The sequence below is a fragment of the Pimephales promelas genome, chromosome 13 (assembly GCF_988280905.1).
Source record: "Pimephales promelas chromosome 13, fPimPro1.hap1.1, whole genome shotgun sequence".
NCBI lineage: Eukaryota > Metazoa > Chordata > Actinopteri > Cypriniformes > Leuciscidae > Pimephales > Pimephales promelas.
The window spans coordinates 19,513,184-19,538,556 of NC_142781.1; the positions used below are offsets into that span (position 1 = coordinate 19,513,184).

Here is a 25,373-nt window from a genome sequence, read left to right on the forward strand (position 1 = left end):
TCCTTTATGTGCCTAAAATGCTGATGCATCAACAGCAACAAACTGTGTGTGTGCACATGGGGCATGTGTGACGTCTTTGCACACATTAAATGAAAGAACACCTGCGACAGAGTGAGTCAGGGACAGTAAGGTTTCTCTAGAATGTCAATGTATTTTGTTTTTATATGTGTGTGTGTGTGTGTGTGGATAGTTCACTTTGAAATTAATTTTTGATATGTTTTAGCTTACCTCAAGTGCATCAAAGATGTAGGTGTCTTTGTTTCCACAGTATTTTCTCAATTTTGTTATTTTTAGGTCAAACCGTTCTTGTCTGTCAGTCATATAATGGAGGTATATGGGGTCCACCTCAAAGAGCATGCACAGAGAAGTCCAAATTAAACATGATTTAATGACTCGTGAATGTAAGTACACACTGATGGCCTAAGACACGAAATGAGCGGTTTGTGTGAGAAAACTAACAGTATTTATATCGTTTTTACCTCTTGTAACCACAGCCACGTCCAACTGATCTGAGGGCACAGATGCTTCGGTCTATTCAAGCGCCGGAAGTGATCTCTTGCACGGTTGGGGAAAAAAAATCTTCTAAAATCTCTATGAAAACAATGAGTGAGGTACACGCGCGAGAGATCACTTCCAGGATTTTCCAACGCAGACAGAAGCGCCCTCGCCCTCAGAGTACTTGGACGTGACTGTGATTACAATAGGTAAAAATGATATAAATACTGTTCGTTTTCTCACACAAACCACTTGTTTCATGTCTCAGGCATTTAAGAGTCATTAAATCATGTTCAATTTTGACTTCTCTGTGCATGCTCTTTGAGGTGGAGCCCATAAACCTCCATTTTATATATATATATATATATATATAATCAAAATTGAAAATACTGCGTAAACAAAGACCTTTACGCAGTCAGGAGTGAAGCCGGATGCCCTTGAGGTAAGCTGAAACATATCAAAAATTAATTTTAAAGTGAACTATCCCTTTAACTGATTTGTGCATCACAGTATGTGCGTCACATTCTGGGTGTGTGTGTGTGAGAGAGAGCTTAACAGATTTGTTTCTTTTATACTTCTGTTTGTTTGAAGTCTGTCTAAGGGGGCACCCTCCTTGACTTTGGTAAGCTGCACTTGGAGCCATGGGATTGAGTGAGTTGTCCCTACCCACCTATTTTGGGTTATTAAGTCGGGTGCCTTGCCCTCCTTTATCTCAGTTATCCAGGTTTTTGAGTAGAGGTATTGCCTACCATATGAAAATTGTTTTACACAGAAGTAGTGGTACTACCTAGATTGATAGTGGAATACAAAAAAAAAAAAAAATGTGGGAACTGGAACACGTTTCCAGAAAGTGTGTCAGATGAGAAAAGGCTGTCACAGCCTGGCCATTTTTCCATAGAGCTCTGCATTTGGGATAAAGTCCACTGGGGTAGGAGGAAGGTTCCAGTGAGGCTGGGACTACCCCTGCTAGAGGCATTGAAGTTAAGGGATCTTCTATTTTTGTGGAAGATAATAGGGAATGATACCACTAGACAGTCTGTCTGTATGTATGTATGTGCACACCACAGATGGACACTCTGACTCTGGATAAGTAATCCGTTGAGACAATGTATGCTATGTTAGTGCATATTTTCATCTAGTGAGGCAGGCGTCATCAATCCAAGATGCAGTCTAGAGTTGCCATTCACAAAGGTAACGTCTCAGGTTACGACTGTAACCGTGGTTCCCAGAGAAGGGGTACTAGACACTGCGTCTCATTGTCATGGCATTGGGTCTTACTACACGTCCCCTTCAAACGAAGTTAATGACGTGTGCTACGTGCACCCACTTATACTTCCGGACGCTCCGCTAATAACGTCATGGGCTGTGGCCAACTAATCAGATTGGAGTGTTTTCACACATGCTTCAGATACAAGATACACTGATGGCACCCCATACATCCAAGACACAGTGTCTAGTTTCCCTTATCAGCGAACTACGGTTACAGTCGTACCCTGAGACGTTTTGTTCATCATCACTCACTGTTAAAGCAAATCCTTCAGTAATAGATATGGCAAGTGTTTGAAGATGTGTTGTGTCTTGACTGACATCAGTTTGGACTATATAGTTAACATAATACAAATATAATTTTTTAATTTTAAGTGATCACAAAGCAGGTTTGCCGCTATAGTGTGATTGTTATGAATGTAACTTTGTATTAATTGTATTTCTGAATACTAATAAATACTTCCAGTTAAATAATAAATGTAATTTCCGCTAACATGCCTAAGATATTTAAGTTCAAATCTCGAAACATTTTCTGAAAAAAGTAAAAATTGTTGAAATTATCCCAGCTTGTTCCTACATCTTTGTTTGTGTCTTGACTCTTGTTCTTGTTCTTTACTTTGTGCTCATTCATGACTTTGTTCCATCCACACACAGATGATCTTGCTTTGTTCATGTCTCTTTAAGAAACTAATACAAATGCAAATAGTCTTCCTGTTGGCAGAGGAAATGTCTGTTCATTGATTAGCACTGAGCTGATGATACCCCTCAGACCTTATCCGGCTAATTAAGAAAAACATTTTCGAGAAGTAAAGCTGAAATAAGGAGGTTTCTCAGAAAATAAACATAATTCCTTCCCAGCAAGAAGTCGAATTGGCCTGGAAAGTGAGTTTTTGCATGATCTGACGGTCTCTGATGTCTCTCCAGTTGCGTGTGATTCATTGAGTAACATGACTCATGTTACATTTTGCTAGTAATCGCATTGCTGCAATCAAACTCATAATTTCAGTGATCTTTATTTGAAACTTAGACCAATCAAAGCAACAACAGAATATTTTTAGAAGAATGCATCCTTAAAGGGGTGGTTCATTATTTTGGACATCTGGCCTCATTTCCAAGTTAGCCTTAGTGTTGGAGACAGATTACAAAAATTTTCTTCCAGTCTTGGTTTTGCCCACTCCACAGTACACCAAAAGCAAATAAATTATAAGTAGGTATAACATTATATGACGAATTAACATGCACATCAAAAAAGTAGCATCCCATAATTGGAGTTTTTCTTTCTAAAAAATGTCCTTTCAAGATTACCATAGGTGTTTACTGATAGATAAAGTGAAGTCAGGTGAATGAATGAATGAATAAAAGCTGGCTCATTGTTTCCATCCTCTGGATGAATGAAACAAAGCAGAATGATTCAGTCTCAAGGCTGAGAGCCACAAAAGATGTGTCAGACTGAGAGCTGTGATGGTGCAGAGGGAGAAAGAAACAAAGAGAGAGAACGTTTGATTAGAAAAAAGGTCTGGTTTCCTGTGTACGGATGGAGGAATATTGTATGCCAGTGCAACTGTGCACTTTTGAAGCAATTACATTTTAACCAGCATATTTAAAATCAGATACTATCATTCAATCTCTTCTACTCAAGGTGGAAGTGCCATATTTGCAGCATCAAGTCAAATCATCAAACACATGCATTAGAACAAAGATCAGAGGGCTGTTATGTGTGTCTTCTCCACCACTGTTAACTGTAATTTCATGGTAGCACTGCACGGATAAGCAATCAGTGTTCTGACCTGAACCATGACATGTAGGAAGCGCTGAACCTTCCAGTAATGCTTTTTTGGCATTTGTTGTCCTAGTTCCCAGAAGTGCACAAAAAAACAAAAAAAACAAAGGAATTGGCACTAAAACATTACGAAGTGCATTTTTGTGAGGGCTCTGAAGTCCAGAGAGCAGCTCTGCCTATTAACAGAGTCCTGAATCAGAATTGTAAAAAGCTTTTGTTTCCTTCTTCTTCCATCTTATGTATGTGTGCTAAACCTTTTTGTAAACCAACGTTTACAGTGTTATATAACTTACATATTGATGTGTTTTTACGCAGTTTTATTATTTTTCTCTGCAGCAATCCTCTGTTCTTTTAGTGAATTTTGTAAATAACCTTTCATGTTTAAATGGACATGCCATTTTTGTTACAGTATTGTGAATCCACTGTTGAAGCCTGAAGAGTTTTTTTTTTCAGAGGTGCAATCATGGTTTTATACCATCAGTAATCAGAAATATTTGCCATTTGTTCATATTTGCCCTAACTGAGTCATATAGTTAAAAAAAAACATATGGCAGCCTTGCTACCTTATTATGGCCAGCATGTGCTACTACTAACCTTTATAACAAGGACATCTTCTCACAAGAATGTTCAGGTCTCCTCTATATTTATATTTAATCTGCTGTTCTTTAGGTGTCTGCTCAGTGAAACACCTCAAAGCTTCTTCACACATGCAGTCAGCTCTGCAAGGGCAGGTATGTGGCACTAATGAGCTGCTGTGTGTTTGGCTTCTAATGAACCACAATTAGAGTCGTCTGCTGTACTCTGGTAGGCTACTTGCAGAATATACATCTCCATTTAAAGTCCCTATTGTGATGAAGTGAAATATATTCACCCTAAAGACAATATACTGTATACGGTGGGACTTGATTTTGTCCATCATGAAGTTATTGGATTGTTGTGGTTTACTATTGCTGTAATCTCATGTGAGTTGGAGACAGGTTGATCCAGCACAATTTTGAATGCTTCAGCTTCTCTCATTTGTGAGCCAATGTGAATAACTTTCCATAATGTCTGTTGATATCAGTATTTACTCGTGAGCATCTTATCCTATAACTAGTTTAGCATTGCTTCTAATGGATTTCTCAGACATGTTGTCATAACTAATGACTGTTGGGAAATATTCTGACCGGAAATGTCACCACTAATATGTATTTTAATGTCAATGAATCACACACATTGAGAAATACTTTCCAGTTAAATACAAAATCTTCACTAGAACATCCTGCCTTCGCACATAGACCTTCTATTTTGAGACATGTAATCATTTGTAGCACACATAATCCTCTCTCCACTTCTATAGAATGCTCTGAGATCCATCAGGCAGGCTTCACTCCTGACTCATGGCTATTTCTGCGCCACTCAAACATACACAAACATAACCCAGGACTCTGCAGTGATATAAGGCTATAAATGGGTCATAGTAGATTGCTAGACATTCTTCTGAACTTCCTCTGAACACGTATTATTGGGAATGTTTACTCCACTGGAGTTATTTCCGATTGCTCTCAGCGCTAAACCCGCTGCTGCACTGACTCTCTTCTTGTGAGTCTGTTGGCTCATGCGCGACCTCTACAGGATCAGATGTGCACTTACCTTGATTATTTGTCGTTGCTGTTTACATTTAACTACTGAATCTGTTTATGTATTGTCAGATTTTAATTTGAAGAACTTTTATTTTCATTTGACCTCTCATTCCACTTCAACTTGATTTATCACTTGAGAGAGGTGTGAATGTGTTTGTGGTTAATTGTGAGGTGTACTACTGTTTGTGGGTCATTCTTGTAGTGCATTAAAGTTTTGCAGTCTTCATCAACATTTTCATAAAAAGAAATAGAAATATTACAAGTAGCTACTTCTTAATGTTTTCCACTTTGTTTAAATTGATAATGAGTTAGTGGTTTCATATGTCCTTAATTTTATTTCCCATCCTGTTAGTCATTTGTAAAATCCCTTTAACCAAAGCCATATCCTTAATGACATCATTCTCCAGGATGTGACATCATTTGGGAAAACAACAACACAATTACATCCATAAGTATTAGCAATGGATTTGATGAATTGTATCATTTTGTGTAAAGGGGGTGGATTTACAATCCCTCTTCTTTCTCTGAATTGAAAATCGTTTTCGGTGTATATCTGGTATGCAATATCTGTTCAGGGCGCCTCAGTTTAAGTAAACCGATCATCTGTTAGGCTACTTTTTATTTAAAGATAAGATACAGTAGCAGCCTACAACTTATCAAACGTTATATGCCTCATAAATAATATCAATCAATCAGTGCTTTTCAACCACGGAAAGAGATCCATAAAACAGCAGGAGAACAATTATGTCACAGAATGTTACAGTTACCTCAGGAAAGCCATTTAATGACCATAGCACATAGTTGAATTTAAAAATAGCTACATAGAAAGCAGTATTTTGCATACTTGCATATGCACATACATATTTCAATTTGTAATCAATTGAGAAAAAAAATCCCTGAAAGTGCCTGGCAGAAGCCTTATACTGTACCTAGGCTACTGTCTGTGTCATAAATGTGAACAAAAGACAAAGAAAAATAACTCACTGCTCTTGACTAGCTTTAACAAGGATTAATATATATATATATATATATATATATATATATATATATATATATATGTTTATTAAGTTTATACTGTTTTTTCTAATACAAAAGAGACATTATTTCTATCAATATTTCATTCACTATTTTTGAAACCTGTCATAATAAAACATGCTGAGTAACCTCTGAGAAGCCTATCTGAATTTGTGTCCTGTAATATAACCATTTCTAACTATACAGAGGAGGCATAGCCTACTTTAAATGCATTGAAATTAATAACGCATCTTTGAGTAAACTTCGAGTATCTGTTTCCGGGCCAAGTGTCCTTTTTTGGAAATCAAAATATGGTCACCCTAGAATATGAGAATGTACATGGCAGGTTTCCACAAGCTGTGTGTGTGTTTGTGTGTCTCTGTGTGTTCTGTCTACAGTATGTTTTGGAGCAGATGCATGGAGTTGTCATGGAGTTATACTGCCATCAAGTGTTAATGTTTGTAGCTGCAATGCAATATACAAACTCTAGTGATTCTATGTAAACCCTCAGAGTGGAAACATTTCTCCAAAATCCCAATAATGTTCCCTTAACGCCCTGCTCACACTCTCTGTGGGATGTTATTAACCTCACAGATGGGCTCCCCGTGCTGCAAAGGAAATGCCTTTAGTTTGATTCTGCTCCAGAAATCTCACTGTCTGTATTCGTTTGTGTCTGTGTCCGGCTGATTGAGTGTCTGGCTCATTTATTCATTTAAAAAGTTAATGAATAAATGAGTTAATAAATATTGAATGCATACATTGAATCACTATGAAGGTGAGAGATTCTTAAATAATTCTGCACATCTCAGCTGGATTTTCCCATGAGATTCCTAATTGTGGATTCCTAATTGTGGATTGTGGTTAATTGTGGTCAACCAGTTACTAAAATGTATGGAATACTTCTGTCTTTTCTCACTCCCAGGAGCTGCGTTTACATGCACAATAATATTCTAATATTAATCAGAATAGGCTCATATGGTCACTTAAATATATCTAAGTGCATTAACCTCATGGCAAAAAACAGGTTAAATCAATATTTTGGTTTCTTTTGGACATATGCTTGTGTTAATATGAATTTAAATAGGCTACATAAATGAGAATTAAGAATTTTTTTTTCTTCTTCAAAATGCTAAAAGTATTACAAAGGGAAGATTCTGCATCTCCTCTGGAACATTTCCGTACAAAAAAAGTACAATAGGTACAATATATAAGAATTTTGTAAAAAAAAAAAAAACACTTGCACAGGTTGATATATTTCCTGCAGTTGTGTACTTACAAAATCCGAAAAGTCTCCATAGATTTTTTTAATTCATTCCAATTTTAAATGTGTCCATCCCGGAAAAAAGTCGCCTGCCAATGACGCAATATCCACGCTATCCTTGGTTTCCGTTACTGCCATAACAATGACGTAACCATGGCGACGGACAACTGCGTAGTGCATAACGTTTAGCGGCACGCAGTTTGTCTACATAGACCATGGAAAGCAGACTTTGGAACAAACAAGGAGAACTAAAATGACGATCAATATCAGCGTGGCGTTTTTGAGATGACGAGAGCTCCACGCCCGCAGTTTCGTGTAGCAAACAAACTAACAAGTAATATAAATTTTCAATACACATTTAAATGCCATTTAGTGTGAAAGTGTAACGATAGCTCAAGTGAAGCAGCGCTGCGTTAACTTACCTCACAAGTTTAATTCGTCTAATACACTGACTTATGTGAGTAATCCAGCACTTGCGGGTAGTTCGGTTTAATTAAAACGTCTTTATTCCTTTATATCCGTGTGATATCTGTCTCTTTAGGAATCGCGACCTGCTTCGTACCACTGTAATGTTACAAAACATGAATGTTTGCACTAATCCATAAACATGATTAGATCCATCAGCTTGACAGCAAGTCCCATCATTCAGCTCATCACCGCGTCATCAACCTACTACGCTTTGTTATTTTTGGAAACTGCGCCCTCTTGTGGCGAAAAAATCATACATTTTGTTCCGTTAAGCTTCTAAATGTTTTTAGAAGAAAGGTTTAACCAGAGCATGGTCATTCTCTCTCTCTCTCTCTCTCTCTCTCTCTCTCTCTCTCTCTCTCTCTCTCTCTCTCTCTCTCTCTCTACTGGTTCTTTGCTGTGTCACTGGTCAGTGTAAATGAAAGCTCGTAATCTTAAACCTATATGTAAATGAAAGGTCGTAATCTTTGGCAAAACCAAAACAATTTGATTCATTTGCACAGCTCTAAATCTAACGCTGGGAAAAATGGACCTGAAACAAACCACAAACCCTAAAATTAGCTTCAGTAACCACAACATGGAGCCTTCGTACCCTAAATTTAATAGGGCTGTTTATTATGAGACAATAAAGCGTTTTAGTGCCTTGAAATGTCATCTGTTATACATGTTGTGTGTGGTTTGAGCAAGAGAATTACCATTAAGATCCTTTGCTTATTTCATGTGGAAGAAAAAAAGTATAATCAAGAACATGAATAAACAGAAATTCTACAAAAGACTATAACCGCCACAGTTTTGTGCTTCTTCTTTTAAAATAGCTGATTAGTCATGTGGTTTCTGTATGATTTAAAAAAAAAAAAACTTTTTTCTGCAGTGTACTCCTTTAAATGTGCTTAATTCCAATAAAATGTACAAGTGTTATTTAATCTGTAGGATGTAGTGTGGTGAATGCTGAATGACTTCTAGAGTCATTGAGTGTGTTTTTGTGTGTGTGTGTGTGTGTGTGTGTGTGTGTGTGTGTGTGTGTTTTGCCTTTTACTATTTGCTGCTTGGAAAATACAAAATTTGTTAAAACTTCTGCTTTAAACTGCACATTTAACATCTATAATGTAAAGAAAACTCTTTTTAACCAGGCTACTAAAAATCGTTGCTTGCACTTTTGCCATGAAGGCCATGTGTGATTTAGAGTAAAGACTTGCATATGAAAACAGACTACACAAATACGTTAGAGAGCAGATTGTCAACATCAGGTACTTTTATTTTGTTATTTATTTCAGTTTTCAAGTTAGTACTCCATTCCGAACATAGATCATTTCTGTGCATACATTTCAGTACACAAGTTATAGTTGTTGTTATGTGTTTAAGTGTTTAATTTTGAATGAGTGCTATTGCAGATGGATTTAGGAATGGAATGATGTCTGCACCCCCACCTCGGTGACCACATTTATCACTACATCCTTTTAATCTGTCCCCACATTCAGTAAAACAAAAACTTCTGTCTTCTTTTTATTACCATTCTCGTGTGTGGACTATATTTTTCAGAAATGGAATTGGAATTGGTGTGCTGTGCACTATAACATATCTTCTGCTTTCTGTGCAATGATCAAATCAGCCTGTTCACTAAAAAGTCTCTTGAGCTCTATGAAATAGAGAGACTCACACCTGGACAAACCCGCTCACCCTCCCCACTGCAGCATGGCTCACTAACACACCACTGTTTTTCCCATCATCATAATTCTCCATATGTTTCTTATAAGGGCAGCGGTAAGGGGCCATGGTCACTGCAATCATGTGCAACAAGTTTTGTTTGGTCAACGGCTCTATGTTGGGTTACCTATACCTCGATGTGCTCTGCTGACTGCTCACATGTCCCAAAAAATCATTTAGAGCTACCCACTGTTATCTATGTTTCTCTTTTTTGTATATTTAATTTTATTTTAAACATAGTTCCAATATTATGATACCGCATTTAAATCTTTTCATTTTCATTTAAACCTTTAAAGTTTAACTTAAGTTCATTTTAAGTTTTAGGATTTTTTAAAAATGTATCCGTGTTATTGTCAAGTAAGTAGTAAATTAGAAATGAGAGATGAACACTGTTGTTTAATGCTAAATAATAGTGTGATAAATGAAATATTTAACATTTACAATGCAAAAAAAAAAAACATTTTCTATAATATTTTCTTTCAGATTTTCTGTGGGCCCCCCTCTTGTAGCCCCCTGGGGACCTAAAAACCTCTGGTCTAAAGCACTATACATGTAGCTTTCCCATTGAAGCATGCCCTGCTTGAGGCCTCATGAGGTGCACTGGACATTTTGTTTTATTTATCTGCTACGAAACATTACTATTTCACGATTTTGACCTTTTTAACGATGTGTAAACAACAGGCTTGAGAGAAACATGGCCCCTTTTCCTGTTTCAAGTTAACATAAAATGTAGCCCATGTTGAATCCAAAATATGTATTTACTAATTTCACAGCTATGGTCCGGGAACTTTTTTAAACCTTTTCCACTCTTCCAATTCCCTCCACTGTTAAAGACCAAGCTAAAGTCATCTTTCACCGTGGCGTAGCCACTTCTTTTGAGTGGGGAACTTTGAGGTGTGACAAATGGAAAAAAGAAACATTCCTATAAAAGTCACAGCCCTGTGACAGATCTCTTTTTCTGTGACAGCCCCTTTTCAAGTTAATAGAAACCGTCCAGCATCATCAAAGCTCTTCAGCACATGCTGGCATCAACTAGATGGCCATTTCCAGGAAAAAAGTGGCTAAATGAACACTAAAGCCTTGTGAAAACTAGCAGATGTGAAATGACTACAAAACATGACTGAGAACATTTGACCAAGAGTGTGACCAAAGATGTAATATTTTCTGAAAAATATTGACAGAGGAAATAATATAATGCACCCATGTCTCAGTGGAGGGGTTGGACCATGACATAGCTGGACCGGACAGTTGTAATGTCACGGCTAATTGTGCTTTTGTTCACTTGGACAACTTGTCTTGCATTAATAATGTAAGCTAAGATGTATTGGCAGATGTTTGATATAACCTCATGACCTCATGGTTGTCAATTCTCCTGTTAGTCGTATACTGTAGTTCAGTGGTCACTCAGTAGAACATCAACAGATGGATTTAACAGGCCTAGGGAGCTGGAGTGACTTTGTTCAATGTATTTGTGGGAATATATTTGTAATCCCATTACCTCAGTCAGGAATAGTATGCCAAGACATAGGTAACACTCAAAAGTTATCTTGCTACTATAGGACAGAACTTACTGTAGTACATTGGTCTGTGCAGGTTTACATAGAAAAACAATTAAAACACATTTAAAGGGTTAGTACACCCAAAAACCTCTATGTGTTTATTTGTTCTGCTGAACACAAAGGAAGATATTTGGAATAATGTTTTAATCAAACAGATCTCATTCCCCATTGACTACCATAGTATGTATTTTTTCCTACTATGTAGTCAATGGGGAATGAGATCTGTTTGATTAAAACATTCTTCCAAATATCTTCCTTTGTGTTCAGCAGAACAAATAAACACATAGAGGTTTGGAACAACATGAGGGTGAGTAAATACTGACAGAATTTTCATTTTTGGGTGAACTAACCCTTTAAGTCGGAGCCAATAGCCTTGTGGGCAACGGTTTAGTCATTTCCGATCCCATCCCCTTTCTCTCTCACGCCTCCTGTCTGCTCATTGTACTGTCCTATAATTCCAGACAAATGGAATGTAAAAATGGGCTAGAGTCCTGATTAGTTTGGTTGTGAAACCATGTGTCGCTGCTTTTATGAGAGCGTTTTTTTTTTGTTTTGTCCACATGTTTTTGTCTTTCAAACATGCTAGCCGGTTATATATATATATATATATATATATATATATATATATATATATAATATTTATTAGCCTATATTATTTCCACTTAAGAAATTACCGACATGAAATCATAATTTAAAGATTGGTTTACTCTTTTAGTTATCAGTGGGGTTTTTTCTGCGCTTGTCCTGTTTTTATCCCTCTTTCTCCCTGTTTATCCTCACCTCTCCTTCCTTCATGATCTTTATATCACTTGTGATTTATATTATGAGGTGCAGTCACCTGTGGTTATATCAGAAGTCAGTCTGTGATATATGAATGTTTCTACGCCAATTATGTGGTAATCCCATCATGGCCAGACAAAACAGAACTCACTCAGCATGGCTCACAAAACACTACCGGGACACATCAGATGCCCCTTTGAGAGTGTGAGATAATGTAGAAATAGAGTTAGGTATGTGCTAAAACTTTTGAAAGAAATTGCTATAATATATAATATTATAATTACAGGAAATCAGAGAGACTGTCCATCATAAGTACTGTATCAGTGATATCATTTTATTCTCATGTTCACCAGAGAGACTCAGGAAGAAGTATGTTGTCAAACCAAGAGAAAATATGTGAGAAAAATGTGTAAAAAAAAGTTCTAGGGCTGAGAGGCCACTCCAAAGGCAGGAAATGTGTCTCAAGTGGCCATTAGCTTGTGTTTTAAGAGGTGACTGTAGATCTTTTAAAGACTTTGATGCTCTGAATGCTGCACTTGGCCTCAGATCTGAATGGATTTATCACATGTTGAACCACAAACATCCAGCTCTCCTGCTTCAAACGGTGTCCCACACCTACAAGCTTCCACTGTAAAAAAAATATTGTTGGTTTAACTTAAAAAAGTGTAACTTGGTTGCCTTAACATTTTAAGTTCATTGAAATGGAAAAGGGGAGTTAATACAATGAAGGAGAATAATTTAATCATCAGAAATTCAAAATTATATGTTATCTGAACTAAATAAATTTTTAAAGTTGATTTGACAAAAGAAAAAATGTTGTGATTACTTATCGTGAAAAGATTTTTTCTTACAGAGTCAAACGACCTGTTTTTTATTTTAGATAATCAGACAATCATTTTTAAAATCAGTATATTGTTGAACATGTTACAAATGTTCTTAGTCTTTTAAGGTGACACATAGAGGCTACAAGAGTCTGAAATCTAAAAACATTTGTGCTACTTATTATGCGAACTAAAATCCCAATAACTACAGAAAAACATGACTAAAGAAAAATAATTACATCCAGTCATTTCTTTCTCTTTTATTATTTTAACTTGCTATAAAAGCTGTAGATAAATAATGAACACTTTCCCACAACATATTATAATTTTAAATATAAATAACGCAAAAATAGACATTTAACATTAGTGTTTGCTTCTGTGAGCTGCTCAAAGGTCAGCATGACCTCGTTACAGGCTGGCACATGGGTGAGTGTCATCCCCAGACCTAACTCCAAGGGAAGGATCATATATCTATCTTACTGAACACTGCAGTGGATTGTGACATTAAGAAATGTTCGACATTTTCAAACCGTTCCAGAATAAACTGGGGTTTGGAGCATCTAACGGCCACACTTCCCCACATCTCTTTGGCTTGTTTCAGAAGACATAAGCACATGTCCAAACTTCTTGTAGGCTAAAGTATTTAGCCAAATGCATGATCCAAAGCCCATAGAAAACCTGCCAAGTTAAACAACATAACATATAATCAATCTCTGCTGGTGTCACTATTTAAAATCAGTTAATAGGCATTTTTTTATAGGCAAACACTGGATATAATGAATCTGTATGACTAATGGGTCTGCACGAGCCTGCAGAAATAACTACTTAAATCGATCAACAGAAGCCAGATGTGAGAGGATGATATGAACTCTGCCTCACTGAACTACACTATTACTGGTGTTTAGTTTCCTTTAATTTTAAAATAATATTTTTATTTATTTATTAATAATAATAATAAATTATTTAGTATTGAAATATTTTGCATACAAGTATACTAGTATACACATTGATTTACTTGTATTCACTGACTCACTACATAAAGCACACTTAAACTTAATAAAATGAACTTAGAGTATTATCTTTTGTAAAGGTTAGTGAAACATAATTTTTTTATATTTTGTACTACACATACATGTTAATTGCAATTTAACTGAAATGTCGACTAAGCTAATTTATACAATTTGATATTATAAGCATGATATAACTCTAATCTCACTGTACTTAATAGAAAAAAAGTTTGTAAGTTCCTTGTATTTAATATAGGTTAAATAAATCTGTTCTGGTTTAAATTGAGCTTACTCAGCTCCATACTTCATATACTACATTAGAATGCTATTGTGCTTTCAGACATGCAATGCATGGTCTTTGAAATCATTCCTTGATTCTAAAAGTGATTTTCTTGAGGTTAGATTGATAATGCTAAATGTCTACATATTAGAGAGGAGGAACTCTGGGCTTGTTTCTTCAGTAAATGCATGTGCTGTGCCCTCTAACTCACCCTGAAGCGTTACTGCGTCTGACATTATTCTCTTTCTCTCCCAAGAGATGTTGCCAAGCCTGACTGAACAATTCTCCTCATTGGCATGTGGCAATTTCCTGGGGTAAATTATTAGCAGTTGTGAACAATGATTCCACACTATTGCTGGCATCGCCATCCAGGCTTAATGAACCTCTAATTCAATTACACTCTCATATCCATCTGTTGATGAAGCCTTCAACTTGAAGCCTCAAAGAAAAGCCTCAAACTTGCATTCCCTCTCCACCCTTCTATTTCTTGTTCTTTTACTTTAAAGACCGCACAACCTATTATTCATCATAATTCTATGACTATTTCAGTCTCATTCTCTAAGCTTGACTATCAAGGTTCATGCACTGCTGAAGAGTTTCAGCCTTAAATAAAGATCTCCACCTAGTGGCTCAAACTGATTTACTGTAAGTAGCCCATATTGTTACCAATGCTTTATTACCAATCCCCAAACTAACTTGATAAAGCAAAAAAAAAAAAAAGTTAGCATGGTTTAAAGTTAACATAAGAAACAGCTAATGTTTTTTTTTTTTTTTTTTGGTGTATGTATATATATATATATATATATATATATATATATACATACACCAAAATATATATATATATATATATATATATATATATATATATATTCGTATGCTGCAGTTGCTATTATTGTGTTTAAAATCTCCCTGTGTTTATCCAAACCAGTGAGACTTTGAATGATGAAGGGAGTTTTAGCATATACTGCTCTTTATGCATGCAGGCATTAGACTTCTTCTAACCGTGGTCAGCTGGAGGTCTCAGATCTCAGTCTTTTTATTCAATTAGAGAAATAAATGACAGTTCAGGTCAGGCAGCAACTGTGCTCAAAATAACTCCAGGTATTTCTAGGACATAGAGCAAAATAAAGCATGTTTATTTTAGGAAAATGATAAGTAGCCCCTGAGTATTCATGCTGTTCTTTCCAATATTACATTGTCCCTGCTTTATAATTGGCTGGTATGACTTGGCCTTGCAGTCATTCTGCAATTATATTGCTCGCTGTTCTCTCATCCTGTCTCAACAGCAGGAGGATATCCAATGCCATATAGCAACTGTAATGCAGCTTTTATTTGCAGTTAGCTAACATAAATCCAGCATGTCTTGGTATACGTGTGTGTTTTACTGTTTGTTTTTTAATTCTTCCTCTATTTATATTAGTTGAAAATACTTAAAGTTATACACTCAGTAATGTTTTGTGCATCCTGTGTTGTTCATCTTGCAATAACTATATAATTACATTATTATTACACAACACATGTCATTGCTTCATTTATTAAAAAAAAAAAAAATGCCCTACAGAGGGTTACAGTGTGACTATTATTGGGATGATTATCTCATCATGGCCCAAATGAGGTGACTCACTTGTAAAATAAAACAGCTTTTATTTAGTGATGTTATGTAATCATTTTAGTTAATTGAAATAAAGCTGAAATAAAATGATATACAAATATCACATGAAAAACACTTCAACAAATGTTTTCAGGAATGATGATATTACTGCGCCGAGTTGAAGTGCTCCCAAGCACTTGCTATGGTATTCTGCCATACAATTTAGTTATCCACTTTACACGCTTAGAAAAGCGCAACGTTTAACTGCATTTAAATAGGGAAAACGTGGAAGTGTTTGGTTGCTTCTCTGCTTGGCCCATATTGAATGAACTGGGCTGTAAAGTGCGATCAAAGTGTCTCGTGCGCCAGAGCGTGTCTTCCTTTATATATAGGCTACCATTATTACTCAAACTAACATTCGATTAATGGTATGACCACTGCTTGAGTCATTTTTGTGTTTTATTGAACACTCTGATAGACAAATTATTTTACTGTATGAAAATAAACTAAATTTCCCTTAAACAATAAACTTAAGTTATGTTCCTGTGATTCACTCTCACACCTTTTTTGTTTGTTAAAACAAATTTAATAAACGATTTGATTTGATATATCAGAAAAAAGTACTTTTCATGATAAAGACGTCATTAACATGAGACAATAAGCAGAATAAAAGTACCTTAAACCTATGAAATTGAGGTTTTGAACCGCTCAGAATTTCACAAATCCAAAATACAGATCATTAGTAGCCTACTGAAGTAAAAAAAAAAAAGAAAGAATAGCACCTTAAATGACTTGCCCAGTTATCACAGACAAACAGAGCACCTTAACGAGTATATTTTGCTACGAACTCTATTGCTTAAAAGTTTAATGTCTGTAATTTTTCTAAAATGTTTTTGAAAGAAGTCTCTTATGCTCACCAAGGCTGCACGGATGTGATAAAAATACAGTTAAAACTTTTGAATGTGTAATGTGCAATGGTCTTATTAGACTCATTAAGTAAAATGTTAACGTTTAGAGAGCTTAAGTCTTCTTCAACGATAATTATAATCAAAGTTCATCCAAAAAAAAAAAGAATTATCCCATAATTTACTCACCCTCAAGCCATCCTAGGTGTACATGACTAGCCAACCCGATCTCACAACCAAGTCGTACGAATTCGACGAATGATTAAAAAGTGGCTAATTCGTAACAATTCATACAACCTCACTCGTACGAATTAATACGATTTTGCTAAATCGTACATATTTTACGAATTGGCCAATTCGTATGAATTCGTACGAATGACCTACCCCTTACCCCGCCCCTAAACCTAACCATCACGTGGGTTTAGACAAATCGTACGAATTAGTACGAGTGAGGTCGTACGAATTAGTACGAATTAGCCACTTTTTAATCATTCGTCGAATTCGTACGAATTGGTCGTGAGATAGTGTTGGACTAGCTTCTTTCAGACAAACACAATCGAAGTTACATTAATATCCTGGCACTTCCATGTTTTATAATGTCATAATTTTGAAGTCATGATTTTGAAGTCCAAAAAAGTGCATCCATTCATCATAAAAGTAATCCATATGGCCTTCTGTAGCAAAGCGATGTTTTTGGGGGTTTTTTGTAAGAAAAATATCTATATTTAAAACTTTATCAACTAAAATAACTAGCTTTCGGTAGACGGCCTACGCAAGTGCGCTAAAAGAGTAACCCCTGACGCGATGTATGACGTGGGTGTAGGGGTAGTTTAAGCTTAGATGCCTCTCCCGGTTCAAACATAGGGCTGGGCAACAAACTCAAGCCCCTCTTTACTGACGCTAAAGGGCGCCTAAAGCGTCAAATATTGAAGCATGGTCAAAAGGTGACGCCTTGGGGTGAGAATGTGTTGTCTTTTCTTATATCGATATCTTCTGACATTTCTCTTAAAAAAATTCTCGTTTTAGACTTCTAATTCGTGACCGGTGTTTTGTTTTGCTCTGCTCTGGAGGATTTTCTCTTGTAAATAGTGCTTTCTGTTTAAACATGACAAATGACTTCTTCGTAAGTATGGAGTCATTTGTAAAGGTATTAGTTTTCCACTTTAGTTTCTAGTTCATTCCACACATAGAAAAGAATACATTAAAGCTGCAAAAAATGTTTTTATGTTTTGATCATTCTGCTTTTGTTTGGTCCTGTTTCAAGTGAAGTGAGGTCAGGTATCAAACTTTAAAGTCGACTACTTGAGAGACGTCCAGGGGAAGGGCTTCGACTACGACTGGGCATCTGACAGACAGAGAGAGAGAAGAATACAGCTTAAAATCACTCACAGAGAAGCAAAATTCGCAGAGAAGAATGGAAAAATTTGTAAGAAAATTGTACTAACCCTCAGACTCACTGAGGAAGCGTGTGCAAGAAAGATATGAAGAAAACTTAATTGTTAAACTAATATGAATTGCGGACTATAAACTACATTGTGGACCATATTGTTACTTGTTTACTTTTGGGAATGTTTAAGGAATAGTTCACAGTTCTGTCATCATTTACTTGTATTCTAAGCCTGTATGATTTAACTTCTGAGCTGTTCTCTGCCAACTCTTTTGAAGCCAAATGACAGCTTTGTGTGATGAACAGACTGATTTAAATCATTATTCACTGATTTTTTTTTTTTTTTTTTTTTTGAAAGCTATGGGCACCATTCTCTTTCATTGTATAGAAAACATCAGTTTTGAAATCTGCTATAAATAACTTCTTTTGTTTTCCACAGAGGAAAGAAAATCATACAGGTTTCAGATGTGTGGGTGAGAAATTATGATAGAATTACAAAATTTTAGGTGGCCTATCCTTTGAATTGGAAGAGTCAAACGTTCAGTAGAAACTCACAAATGTGCGGCTGGGGCTTCCTGAACGAGAGCGAACAGGACTGGAACTACGACTCCTGCTTCTCCACTAGAGAAAAACATAACTTAAACGTAACAAACATAACAAACTTAAACATTTTACTAATCATTTTAGATCTATTTAAATCCATTAATTTATAATTCTTTAACAATAATGCATAAAACGCAAAAATATCCACGAAAACTTTTCTTCCCCTACTTTTGTCCTTTTCAATGCTGTATGATTAAGTCATGACATGAATGAATGCTATTTTGATTGATTTTCTCCAAATGGCCTCCACATACCAGAGCTCCTCTCCTAGTGACGGCCTCTCCCTTCAGTATGACCGTGTCTCCCTCCAACAGTGCAGGCCACACGTGAAAAGCCACCAGTGGAGCGGTGAACTCAGAGTCAAAACTGCGCCTGTACCTGAGTGGAAGAGAAAGTGTGATGGGTAGGTTCACCCAAAAACTGGTGTGTCTTGATTTGTTTTTCATTCTCCTTTAAAAAAATGTGCACAGCTTTTTTAAGACACTGTGAGTTCAACTTTTAAAGAATGTATCTCAAGACCCTTGAGACGTGTTGCTGTGTGTACGTGTGAGTGTGTCTGATTTATGAGCTCCGCTCACTTATTTTCACTGTAGAGTTCACCATCTGAGCTGAAGGCCAAGTCCAGTGGTGGGTCAAGAGTTTGCATGGCAAATGCTATTCGACATGCTTCCCTAATGAAGCTGCTGATCAGAACAAAGTCCACCTCCGGAGGGAAAGAGATGCGTGGGTTTACATTCATTGCGTTGATCACTTCCTGAACAGATGGAAATTTAACAATTCAAATTTACAAAAGCATATAATAAATACAAACTAATTACTCAAAATATACAGATTACAAGATACAAGAAAAAGAGAAAAGCCATTTCTGATGTATGTAAGCATTAAGAGAAAATAAAACTTTGTGTTTATTAGGCATATCAGGGTTGCTATACTTAATCACAAAATGTGGTCAAACGTACATTAACGCTGGTCTGCACATCATACAGGTCCAGATTTCTCACAATGTAATCCACCACTGCATCCTCCAGACTCTCAGGACCAATATGAGTGGACGAAAGTGTCTTCCTCACACGTCCTTTAAACTGCCGATAGGCCAGTTTAGCAGCCTGAAATGATTCCTGTTGGACAGTACAAATTATTAATTACAATACAGCATCGTACCTGCTGCTTTATAACATAATATAGTGTAATATTTTTTATTTCCACAAAATTCCAGAGAAATATTTCCATGGAAATATGATTTTTCTTTCATTTTGGATTAGATCAAAATTAAATGGAGTATTATTTTTTTTAATATGTTCTATGACTTTATAGGGACCATGACATTACTAGCCTACATTAGCAGTTATCTCAGGATGGTAATTGATAACCAAAGCCATTCTTACCACAACAGCGATAAAAAGTATCCTCTGGACTGTTTCCAGGTCGTCAATGTATCTGCGCAGTACACTTTGGGAATCTAGCCTCTCTGTGGCATACAGGTCTGAGAAACGGGAGATCATCCGAGCATGCCGAGAGGAACTAGTGAGCTGGGCGCGTGTAGGAGACTCGCCTCTCACAGGGCTAACCGAGCGACTCCGCCTTGGAAGAGGACTAGGAGAACGGCTCCTGATCAATCTGGAAGTGAGTTGAAAGAGTAAGTAAGGCTTACTTAAGTCTCATTTGCACTAAGCAACGACTTGTTTTTTATGTCAACCGTACCTCTCTTGTAGAACTGTTTTTTCAGCGGAGAGAAACGAGACCTCATCTCGGAGGATTCTGACCTGCCTCTCGTAGTCATCAAGTTTATCCAGCTTTCTCTTATATAGATCAACCTGATCTTGAGCAGCTCGCAACCTAACACAATTCCATTATTTAACATAATATGAATATTCAATTCAAACATTGCACTTTCTAAAACACCAATGGAATCTCAGCAGTCATACAGCTCATACAACAGTCTAAATGTTAATATAAAATACAATAATTCTATAGAAATTTCAGTAAAGTTCACCGTCTCTGACTCACTCTGCCTTTAGATGGAGTATTTCATCTTCTGTGGCTAACAGGGTTGTTGCAGATTTATTTTTTGTGGAATCCAGTTCAATCTGGGTGTCAGCAAGCCTGGAAACAAATTAATAACACAATCAATTGTTTTGATTTATTTGTATGAAGTGTAAAATGTAAAAGGTGAACCTTTCTGTATTATGATGCGTTGCATATAAGGATAAATGAATAGAATTTTATGTTTAATGGCTAGTTAACCCTAAAATGGAAATTATGACATTTCTATAAAAAGAAAAAAGCTATTTTTTTATTATCTTTAAAGGATTTTATTTTATCCTTCTTTTATTTTTAGAGGATTCTTAAAGAAACTTCATATAGATGATTTCCATAATCCACAATAAGATCTATTTCATTCCATGCCGGCTTTAGTCTAGTTAAGACTTGTGATACTGACTCCTGTTTAACTGAATCCAGCTCCATACGTGTAGAAGACAGCTGGTCTTCTATTTTCAGCATGTCACTTTCATGAAATGAGGACAGTTCACGAATCTTCCGATCTTTCTCCACAGATTCCTAACCGGCACATACAAAAGTATATAAGCACCAACACTGAGATATACATATATATGGGCAAGTGGATCATTATTTGACTCATGAAACAGGCATGTGGAACCATTTAAGGACAGCTGTATGATTCTGGATGTCCTGCTCACCTGAATGAGGCTAAGGCTGGTATCTGTGGAGACAGATGAAGCTGCAATGGTGAAGCAAGAGCCAAGCCATGGTAAAAGGCGAGATTTTAGTGTGTCGACCCCTGAATAATGTCCCCCTGAAGAAGAACAAGGACATAGAATCTGCTTGAACATTAATGTTGAGCTGTCAGCTAGAAGGAATGGTTATGGTAGTTGCTAGAGCTAAATGAGACAAAATTTTGTACATAAATACTGAAAGTAAATAGAGGACTGAATCTGTTTGTTACCCTCTTGTGCTGTAAGATTGAGTATGGTGAACAATTGACCCTGAATTTTAGAGGTGAGCTCCACCAGCTCACAGCACCTATTCAGGTTCTGGTCACAAGAGAACACCTGAGAGAAAATATGACCAAATGATGTTATGAGATAAGAAGACATAGCTCCATACCGATATGCAACATCGGGTATAACAGCGAGAAGTTAAGCTGCACCTGTGAAATACCCCTGAACTGCAAAAATGTTCCTGCTTAGGCAGCATGAAAACAATGCATTTAGGGTTTTTTGTTGTTGTTGTTGTTGTTTTGGCATTGCATTAACTCTTTTTTACTTATTTAACTGTGTTAATATTGTGACTAAATTTCTCTTGAATTTGAGACACCAAAAAGACGTTGTTTTGACACGCAAAAATAGATTACTCTAATTCAGAACCTGAAAAACCTTTATCACAGACATTTTTGAAGAATAATTTAAAAGATTAGAAGAATGACCCATAAGTGTGCTTCGAATTTCTCATTTCAAATAATTTGGGAAGACTATAGGCTGCTGTAAATTCCACTTAATAAGAAAATAGCAAAAACTCCTGAGTTCCTCCTACTGATCTATATAGAGAATATTGTTATTATATTGTAATTATATAGATCAGTGGTTCCTCCATTCAAAAACACAAATCTAACGGGAGCCGACGGGAGCGCGCACGTCACGCCTATCAGAACTGCCCAGGAATGGAGTCACCGTTGTCCTGACAACGAGCGTCCATAGAAACCAAACTTTGCTGCAAAAGCAAAATGCAATAAAGCAAATTTTGCTCATGTCCAATGTTACATAGAAGCACCTTGAGGATATAAATACAGGATGCTAGGCTGACCGTCTAACAACTTTAGGTTGCAGTGCATACAAATACATTTTAAATATATGCATTTATAGTTTATATGCATTTAGTGACACGATTCAGTCCAGACGGAATCTCAAATATTCCAATCTGGAACCAGTAACTCCTGAATGCACAATATCACATAACTTACGTGCCTAAAGAATTCAAAGCCTGGCAACTATTGTAAACTAACGTTAGGCTACTCTAGTCTAGCGGTTAACGTTACGTCACTGCAGACTATATGCACTTTTAAGTAATGATGATGACTTACATGGTAGTCTTTGTACCAAGCTTCCAGTTTGTCTTGCAAAACACTGTACGGAGATGAGTTCACCAGTCTTCGTAAAGTGTCAGCCATAGCTGCAGTCTGCTGCTGTAATCCTGCTTCAAGACGTCCCAGTGTAGGCTACTTAATCCAGCAGCGCGTGTGCGCGCTTTTGTTTTTATACTGCTTGTAAAATCCCACCATTCACAACATTGACTTTCAGCGAAACCATGGACGCGCTTTTAGTTGTAGCAACGGTTTGCTAGACATCTCAGTTTGAGGAAATATTGCTGTATAAGGACAAGCTATGGACAGCCCGAACCATATGAGCTTTTTTTTTTAACACGGCCCCTATTATGTTACAGAGTCTCTCTGAAGTTGCAGCTCAGATCTCAGTGATCTGTTGAGTGGGTGTCATGTCAAGTGCGGGAAGTTCTTTTTTTACATTCTCTTGGAGAACAGGTGTAATATGCCTTAATTGATTTTCCGTTATTTAACGTTATACCACGTGACATAATACACGCAATTAAATAAAAATTATTTATTTTAAACAATGCATTGCAGCTATTGATACAATTATCCAGCAACTGTGATCTAGTAACATAAGGGGTACACACAAAACATAGCCCTACATAATAATAATAATAATAATAATAATATAAAAAACACCTCAATGTAGCTTACACATAACTAAAATCTTAAAAATTACTTAAAACAATGCAAATCTTTACTACAAAACTTTTAAGAATATACAGTAAATATATTTTCTTATAATTAAAATAGTTTGTACTTTAAAAAATTACATATGTAAAATTGCATATAGGGCAAATGCAGTTTAAGTTTGATTGTTGTGCTCAGTGGGTTTACACTTTAAGAGCATAACAATGACCTTTAATAAAAGAGATATTAAAGAGATAGTATTTCTTTAAATGATAAAATAGTTTTGGTTGATGCAATATGACACTGGAGGGTGTGGCCACACCTCAAAGGAGGACTGTGGCTGTTGCGAAGTCCCTCCCTCGAGTCTCACCTTCTCCACCCCCCTCACCAAAGCGCAACCACCGGCCACGTCGTGTCTGATGATGAGGCGGTAGGACCTGCCCGTAGGAGACAGCTGTTCCCTTCTGGCTTTGGATAGTGAGGATTGGTTTAGGTCTCCTCTCCCAGGCCATTGACCGACTCAGGCTCAAGTGGTCACCGCCCGAGGAGCCCGCGTCCAACAGACTCGATGGCTGCTTCCTTTATCACCCAGCTTCACTCAGAGCTTACTAAATTGTGGACTGCACCTTTCTCCGAAAGGCTCCACTCTTCTGTCTCCGCGTCGCTGTCCCAAGTGGACAGCGGCGGCGAGAAGGGATACAGCTCTATTCCCAAGGTTGAGGAAGCGGTTGCTGTGCACCTTTGCTCACCCTCCACGAGATGACGCTCAAAGTCTGCCCTACCATCTAAAGCCTGCAGGACCAGGTCTGCTCTTGTCGGTCGCGCCTACGCCACCGCTGGACAAGCAGCTTCCACCTTGAACTCGATGGCTGTTCTGCAGATCCTACAAGCCGATCTCCTCCATGAATGGGACGAGGCCGGACCCAGCTGCCATTACGGACCTGAGAAGCGCGACAGATCTCTCCCTTCATGCTACCAAGTCTGCAGCTCAGGCCCTAGGAAGATGCATGGCCTCGCTGACGGTTACAGAGAGGCACCTCTGGTTGACGCTGGCTGACATGAGAGAGTCTGAGCGATCTGTCTTTCTCGACGCACCACTCTCCTACACTGTTCTCTTTGGCCCAGCGGTGAGCAGGATCGTCAAAGGCTTTTCTGAGGTACATAAAGCCACGCAGCCCATGAACTTGCTCCTGCCTCGTCACGCTAGCTCCGCTGCAGGCCGCCCACGTGACCAGCCGCCAGCACGAGCCACTACACCGTGCCCAGCTCAGCTCAGACAGTCCAGCCAGTCTTTGCTATGAGGGGGCGGCCGCCCCAGATTGCTCTTGGCCAACCACCACAGACAACCTAGAAATGGATACGTTCCTAAAGTGATTGGCACTCCATTCAGAGAACAGGTCATTTCCCTAGGAGCCTAACGAGTTTCAGCAGATTCATTTTTGTTTTGTTTTGTGTTTTATATTTATGTGGAGTTTGTGTTGGAGTCTGTGTTGTGCTGGAGGCAGGAGTTTTTTGGTGTTATCAGACTCATGTCGTTAGCTGCAGTGCCGTCGCTTAGACTGTATATAAAAGGAGAGAGGCTCAGGAGCACGCATGCACGTCACATCCGATGGATTTCGCAGAAAATCTGACCCGGAGACTTCACATAGAAATAGGAATACTGGCCTTCAGAGGTAATAGCAAAACCCGACAAGTGGATCATTGTAATGTGTGATTACAACCCCTTCACGCACAGGCAATAAAAACAGGATTCATTTTAGAAGAAAAGTTACATATAGCACCTTTAAGGATAATTTTTGGCTTCAGTATCTCAAGAAGATAAATCTGTCCCGTAGCCTAAGCTAAACTTACGCAATACTTGTTCCCTCATCTAGAGAGAACGGAGGTTACATTAGGTAACCGATTCGTTTTGTTTGTTACTTCAGTAAGGGAATAAAATGCAAAGAATACAATTTTTAAAATCTGTGTTTTTTTGCTTTTTTGTTTTCAAATATTGCTCGTCCACTTTTGGCATGCATCTTAAAATACAGACACAATATAAATTCAAGTTCATAAGAAATCATATGCAGAAAAACAT

At 37.2% G+C, this 25,373-nt stretch overlaps 1 protein-coding gene across 1 annotated transcript; it reads right to left on the reverse strand.

Moving 5' to 3' along the window:
- Window positions 1-17,754: 17,754 nt before the first annotated feature.
- spata18 (spermatogenesis associated 18) lies at window positions 17,755-23,011 on the reverse strand. The gene is made up of 12 exons (XM_039691963.2): window positions 22,643-23,011; window positions 21,509-21,614; window positions 21,243-21,358; window positions 20,984-21,102; window positions 20,551-20,646; window positions 20,245-20,379; window positions 19,929-20,160; window positions 19,503-19,661; window positions 19,122-19,297; window positions 18,798-18,921; window positions 18,496-18,561; window positions 17,755-17,898 (listed from the first exon to the last, which is right to left on the reverse strand). The coding sequence occupies exons 1-12, from the start codon at window positions 22,727-22,729 to the stop codon at window positions 17,842-17,844; spliced, it is 1,473 nt and encodes a 490-aa protein (XP_039547897.1). The 5' UTR covers window positions 22,730-23,011; the 3' UTR covers window positions 17,755-17,841.
- Between the last annotated feature and the right edge of the window lie 2,362 nt (window positions 23,012-25,373).